Raw genomic sequence first — 7,644 nt, 5'->3', positions numbered from 1 at the left:
CATTGTACAAAGGTAAATTATTTTTAAATATAGAAAGGGATCATTTTTTTGGCACAGACTAAAAAGAAAATAGGCTCACACAAATTGAAATGGAGGGAATACTTGCTAGTTAGAAGAGGAACATTACTCGAGTATTACCTTGAAGTTGTTAAGTTCTTCATTAGTTGAATGGTCATTATTTTCAAGCCTGATAAGGCATCTCTAAATTTTTAATGTAACATAAAGATTCAAAAGATAAACTTTGAAGTCTTGAATTTGAATAGACAATTACCAATATCCCCCCCCCCCCAAAAAAAGAAAAAAAATGATAAACTGTTACTATAAAATAATAAAAGAAGAGCAGTATTCCGGAGAAAAGTAAAGAGAGAGATTTTATTAATTTGGGATGAATTTTAATGGAATGGAAGAAAAAGTGAATTAGCCACAAAGTAACAAGCTCTAAAATCTCTGCAAAAAATAGATATTCACCGTAAATAAATACTATTTATAATACTCTGTCTATTTAACAGATAGTGTGCCTCATTAAAAATCTTAACTAAACTAAATCCTAGTAAAAATATCTAGTGAAGGAAAAAGAATACACATATCTAACAATATGCCTTTTGGTGGCCTCGTTAAAAACATTGCAAGAAAAATTCAGTGAGACAAAACCTTATAAAGGAAAAAGAGTACAACGTGTATTAACTCCCCATGATGAGACAATCAATTCACATCTTTGAGCCTTCGCATTCCAATCTTGTGCACCATCTTCAAAAGATCGTTGGTAGAGATATAATAAAGAAATCGACCATATTAACTAGAATGAATATGTTGCACCTTGAAATCATCATTCTTGATAGATATATAACTAGCGTTTGGACATAGAATTGATTGAAACTTGAAAAAAGAATTTTTGAATTGTGTTGAAAAATGACTTTTGAAAGTTGAAGTTGTGTTTGTACATGCATTTTATTTGAAGAAAAGTTGAAGTTTTGTTAAGAATAGAAATCAACATTAGCGTGTAGATTTTTTATTAGGGTTCATAAGGGAAAGGAAAAGGGGAAAAACATATGAGAGAGGAAAATATCTTCTGTTGTATTAACCAAGAATGAAAATGAAAGAATAGTCTAGAAGTTCATTTTGCCCCTATTTATATTTGGGCCTTTACAGTGTAAGAACAAAAAAAATTAAGGTTGATACAAATAAATAAGGAATTTTTACATCATATAGCAAAGGTTAACACCTTATTTATTTTAAATAAATACCATTTAAATAAATTATATTCAATAGATACCTTTTAAGGTTTATAGCAAAATATTTAATTTTGGTTGTCTTCTAGCTCTAAGCCACTAAATACGCTAATCAGTTACAATATTTTCTTTCTCTCTCTACTTTGATACATCCCATTCTCTTCCCCCATCCCATTAAAATTTCCGATTTTCTTCTTCTTCTCTGTCTAGCCAACGATTCTTTCCCTTTCATAAAACAACCAAATTCCTTACGAAATATTCGAAGACCAAGAGGAGTAAACGAAGTTGTTCAAGCCAATATCTTTCTGTGTTGATTTGGGAATACAGAAGTGAGGCAAGGTAAGGAAAACCATGCATCTGAACTTGAATTAGAATTGAAAGGCATAAGGCTAGGGCACAAATGAGTAGAAATAGCGATTTTCTCCATTTTGGAGTAGAAATTGAGAGGAAAAGAGGGAATCTAGGGAAAATGGACCTTTTCTATTTTGGGTTCTTGATTTGGTTCTACTTATCCTCCAGCTCGACGAGACGACATTAGGGTTGTTCTTGAACAAAGACGACGGAGTTTGGGGCTGAGAAACTTGAATTTTCTGTTAATATATTTCAATGTATCTCGCTGTATTTCCATGTATTTCACTGTATTCATTGTCTTTTTTTTTCATTGTATTTCAATGTATCCCATTGTATTCTATGTATTTTATTATATTCACTATCTCGCTATATGCCATGAATGTATTCATAAGTTTTTTTAATTAATATAATTTATGTATTCAGATGTATTATATAATTTCTCTGAAGATTGCTATATTTTTGGGGTATTTTTCGGTTGGGAATCTTTTTTATAATTGAAAATACAAAATTTGTGTGTTATAATTGAGTTTGTTCAGTTATATTAGGAGTCTATTATGTTAATTGATTCACCTTTTGTTTTAAAAACAATATAATCCCCTATTTCACGCCGTGAATACAGTCGAATACAATAATATGTTCAGTTGTAATCCCATGTTTCACTCCATGAATACAGTCGAATACACTCGAATACAACAACTGATTAACTGGACTTCCCTGATTTACGCCTATTTTTGCTACTGTATTCATGAATACAATAGCTTAAATACATCAAATACATCTTATAACGACAGAAAAGGTATCTATAATCCATAATATAGCAAATAGTATCTATAGATGGCTAATTACTACTAAAAGATGATGCTTTATGAAAATTTCTCAATAAATAATGGGCTAGGCCCAAGTGATCCAATTGTTGTGTTGGCCCAATCTTCAAGTAACCCCAACATCCCCCCTCAAGTTGGAGGGTGGACATATGCCCAACTTGCCAATCAAGTTGCAATGGTGTAGACATGTCAAAGGTTTAGTAAAAATATTAGCTAGTTGGGAACTAGTAGAAACATGGGACAAAGAGATAAGACCATATGCCAACTTAGTGCGAATGAAATGCCAGTCGATTTCGATGTGCTTGGTACGTTCATGGAACACCGGGTTCTTGGAGATATGAATAGCAGCCTGGTTGTCGCACAAAATAGGAACCGAGAGAGCAGCAGTGAGACCCAAATCAGATAGCAGGCAGACTAACCATGCTAATTCAGCTACCACTTTACTCATGGCTCTATATTTTGCCTCAACTGAGGACAGGGAAACAATATGCTACTTGTTAGACTTCTAACTGATGAGACTACCACCTAACTGAATGCAAAAACCAGAAACTGAGCGCCTAGACTCGGGGCAAGCTGCCCAATCATTATCACAATTGGCCAACAAAGACAAATCAACAGAATTATTTAACAAGACCCCAAAATCAGAAGTGCCCTTTAAGTATCTCAATACATGTAAAACGACAGTCGTATGTGGAACTCTAGGTTGCTGTAAAAATTGACTTAAATGTTGGATAGCAAAGCATAAATCTGGTCTACTGTGGGTCAAAAAAATTAGTTTCCCAACTAGACTCCTATAGCTTTCAGGTTGAGGTAGTAGCTCCCCAACATTATAATGTAACTTGTTGTTCATGTCCAAAGGACTAACAACAGCAGAAACATCAGCACATTTGTATTCTGATAGCAAATCAGAGATAAACTTCTTCTGAAACAAAAGAATACCTGACTGAAGATAACAGACCTCAATACCCAAGAAATAGTTAAGCAATCCCAAGTCCTTAATTTTGAACTGAGCATCCAAAAAAGCTTCAAGAGCAGAAATTTCATCCAAGTCATCACCAGTCGCAATAATATCATCTACATAAACAGCTACAAGAGTAGTACAACAGTTAGTTTTCTTCATGAACAAGGAGTAGTCATTCAATGAGTGATTATACCCCATAGAGTAGTGTGCATGGGACAGCTTGGCGTACCATTGCCTAGAAACATGTCTCAAGCCATAAAGAGACTTTTGCAATTTGCATACCAAAGTAAGAGACCCAAAAGTAACAGAAGAAGTAGAAGCAACAAAAAGAGCTTGAGGAAGTTTCATATAAATTTCTTCATCTAGATCCCCATGCAGAAATGCATTATTAACATCCAACTGAAACAAAGGCCATTGTTTTCTGACAGCTACATCAATTACACATCTAATAGTGCACATTTTAACAGCTGGAGAGAAAGTTTTATTGTAATCAATTCCTTCAACCTGAGTATCACCTCTAACCACCAATCTAGCTTTGTATCTCTCCACACTGCCATCAGTTTTATATTTAATTTTATACACCCACTTACACCCTATAGGTTTCTTCCCAGGAGGTAGTTCAACAATTTTCTAATTCTGGTTTGCATCTAGGGCCTCAAATTCTTTTCTCACGACACCTTACCAAGTAGGAATAGCAGTAGCCTGAGTGTAAGAATGGGGTTCTACTGCAATAGACTAGAGTGAAGAAGAAGAACAAGAATCAGATGAAGGGAGCTGAACCACATAATCCTTCAAGTGAGTAGGGAGCTGATGGGTTCTGGAACTTTTTTTTACTTCAGGAACAGGAGGAATTGCTGATTCAATAGAAATAGTAGGATGAGTGGGAGTAGCAGCAGCAGTGGTATGGACAGAGTTGGGAACATCAGGAGTGTCAAGTATTTGAGAAGTAGGGAGAGGGGGATCTGGAGGGACAGAGGAAGCAGTAACAAGATCAGGAGTAGAATCATAAAAGGTAGGCATTGGAGGAGAAAGATGAGAAGGAGCAGAAGATGACAAAGTATAAGAAAAAACACATTTATAAAAAATGACATCCCTAGAATAGATAAAAGACTTAGTGGTGAGATTGTATAGTTTGTACCCTTTTTTAGCAAAAGGATAGCCAATGAAAACACAAGGAGATGTTTTAGGTGAAACTTATCTCTATAACACTTGGGAACACTAGCATAGCACATGCAACCAAAATGTTTTAAATGAAAATAAGAAGGAGCAGTCCCATAAAGTAATTCAAATGGAGTCTTATTGGACAAAAATTTAGAGGAAAATATATTAATGATATAGGTTGTTGTTAAAACACAATCTCCCCAGAACTTGGTAGGAAGTTTGGATAAAGCTCTTGAGGTTTCTAGTAGATGTCTATGTTTCCTCTCTACCATACCATCCTGTTGTGGTGTGTATAGGCAAGTTGTTTGATGTATGATACCATTATCAGAAAAGAATTGAATAGCTGAATTGGAGGAACCAAGCTCCAAGGCATTATCACTTCTAACCTTTTGGACAGAAAGGTAAAACTGTGTCTTTACCGTGGCTATTAAAGCTTTAAGGAAGGTGAAGTCATAGCTCTTGGAGTGTAAAAGGTGTGTCCATGTTGCTTTGCTATAGTCATTAACTATTGTCAAGAAATATTTTGCTCTAGAGTAAGTTTGGGTGTGGTATGGTCCCCAAGTGTCAACATGAATAAGTTGAAAATAATGAAGTGGAAAGAGAAGAACTATCTGGGAATGATAACCTAAGCTGTCTAGCTAAAGGACAAATAGGACAAATAAGAGACTGCTTAGTAGATAAGTCATTAGAGATAGAAGATATATGTTTCATTTGAACAAAAGGAATATGCCCCAATCTATGATGCCAAAGAACATCATTTTATTCACATTATTTGAAACAGTACAAGAAGGTAAAGTAGAAAGATAACATGGATTCTCAATTTGTACATTTTGAACTGTACCACAACGTAAAGTACAAGCAGAATTGTGGCTCATATTTTGAACATTTGTACACAAAGAGATTCAGCATTATGTACTACATTATTGAAAAGAGAAACAGAATTATCAGGTGACATGGGAGGAGCAGAATGGTTGAATTGAAATTTGTATAATCCTTGGTCCATTCTACCAAGCTCCAGAAGGTTCTTCATATAATGGGCATGTAGAATTATGCAAGAAATAGAAGTGAATAACACATAACAATTGAATTGTATTATTACCTTACTTATAGAAATTAGATTGTAATGGAAAGATGGAATGTACAAAACATTGTGTAGAATGAAAGATGGTAACAAAGGGAGAGAACCTATACAGGTAACCTTAACTTTATAACCATTAGGTAGAGAAACTAAGTAAGGAATAGGAAGGGGTGTAATATTAAAAAGGAGGTCCTTATTTGAAGTCATGTGGTCAGTTGCCCATGAATCTACTATCCAAACCTTTCCAGCTACACTAGTCAACATGTGCACAATAGAACTACCATTTAAACACATAGGAAGAGAAGAAGTACTACCGACAAAATTGGCAGATCCCATTAGAACAGGTTGTGTCCCTGAATCACCTAATGTAGACTGATTGAGCAATTGCATCAACTAGGAGTACTGCTTTGGTAAGACCAGGGATCAAAGAGCTTTGATCAGTTAGAGAATACAGTGCAGAAGATTCAGAAATTTGTCCCTCAACACTTGCAGTAGTACTAAACTTTTTACCCTTTGTGAATTTGAAATTTGGTGGAAAACCATATAATTTGTAGCATTTTTCAATTGTATGGCTAGGTTTCTTGCAATACTTGCAAGACAAAGTAGTATTGGATTTTTGGTTGCTTGAATCAAAGTTCACCTTTTGTGTATTTTGTTTTGTAGATGAGAGTTGAGAAGGAAATCTGTTAATGTTGGAATTTGCATTAAAAGAGGTTGATTCTGAGTTAAATTGGGTATTGGGGACAACCTGTCTCTGTTTTTCATCTTGCAACAAAATGTTGTAGACAATATCAAGGGATGGCAATGATTGCATCATTAAGATATTGCTCTTAACCCCCACATAAACCTCGTATAGACCCATAAGAAATTGATGAACCCTATCCACTTCCTTCTCCTTCTAGAGAGCTTCCTTAGCATCCCAAACACAAGAATTTGCATGGCTGGTACACATAACCCCCAATTCATCCCAGAGTTTTTTAAGTTTGTTGAAATATGAAGCTATGTCGAGAGTCCCTTGATAAGTAGATGCAAGTTCTCTCTTTATTTCAAACACCTTAGTTCCACTAACAGTCCCATACCTATTGTTAAATTGTTTCCATATGCTTTCAGCAGTTTTAGAATGTTGTACACTTTCAGCTATATCTGGAGAAAGTGAATTGATTAACCAGGATATGACCATATTATTGCACATGTCCCACTGCCTGTACTGAGGAGAATCCACAACATGCTTAGTGCAAGACCCATCGATAAAACCTATCTTATTTCTAGCAGACAGAGACACAATCATACTCCTCCTCCAACCCCCCAAACTAGTCCCAAAAAAGGGCACAATAACCAAGGATACCCCTGGTATATCGGAAGGAAGGAGAAATAGTGGACTTGAGGTTTCAGGAGTATACATAGGAGAGGAAGAACTTGAGTTTGAAGTAGAATTAACCATGATAATAGAGTATAACAACAAAATTTCACAACAATCAATTCATACAAGAGAACAAATAGAGACGAGTGTACCACACTTCTTCACAACCTGAAGAAAAAAGGCCTTGACAAAAAAACTTTAACTTAAAAGGAAAGCTTTAGCTCTGGCGAAAACTAACAGAACTCCGATAATCACCAAAAACCCTAGCTTTGACAAAGATCAATAGAAATCCGATAATTAGCAACAAACTCCGACCAAAAAGGATCACACAATCGAGGAACCTTCCTTAATTCGAAATTTGAACAAAAAAATCAACTAAAAACTTCAGATTCTGAAACTCGGCGAAAATCAAAACAGTGATGATAAACTCGATGAAATTGAATGAGGGTAACATCGGTCGATGTATAACGATGGGGACTACGAGATTACCCGCTCTGATACCATGTTAAGAGTAGAAATCAACATCAGCGTGTAGATTTTTTATTAGGGTTCATAAGCGAAAGGAAAAGGGGGAAAACGTATGAGAGAGGAAAATATCTTCTGTTGTATTAACCAAGAATGAAAATGAAAGAATAGTCTAGAAGTTCATTTTGCCCCTATTTATATTTGGGCCTTTACAG

The 7,644-nt window shown here is 35.2% G+C and overlaps 1 protein-coding gene across 1 annotated transcript; it reads right to left on the bottom strand.

Moving 5' to 3' along the window:
* Positions 1–6,502: 6,502 nt before the first annotated feature.
* Positions 6,503–7,045, bottom strand: LOC104234241 (uncharacterized). Its single transcript, XM_009787783.1, has one exon. The coding sequence runs from the start codon at positions 7,043–7,045 to the stop codon at positions 6,503–6,505; it is 543 nt and encodes a 180-aa protein (XP_009786085.1).
* Positions 7,046–7,644: the final 599 nt, after the last annotated feature.

The sequence above is a fragment of the Nicotiana sylvestris genome, chromosome 2 (genome assembly GCF_000393655.2).
Source record: "Nicotiana sylvestris chromosome 2, ASM39365v2, whole genome shotgun sequence".
Taxonomy (NCBI): Eukaryota; Viridiplantae; Streptophyta; class Magnoliopsida; order Solanales; family Solanaceae; genus Nicotiana; species Nicotiana sylvestris.
The sequence above is the reverse complement of the archived record's forward strand: the minus strand, read 5'-3'. Positions and strand labels throughout refer to the sequence as shown.

Excerpts from the sequence above, each read along its gene's own strand:
- LOC104234241 (XM_009787783.1), bottom strand. The coding sequence starts at position 7,045 with ATGGTTAATTCTACTTCAAACTCAAGTTCTTCCTCTCCTATGTATACT.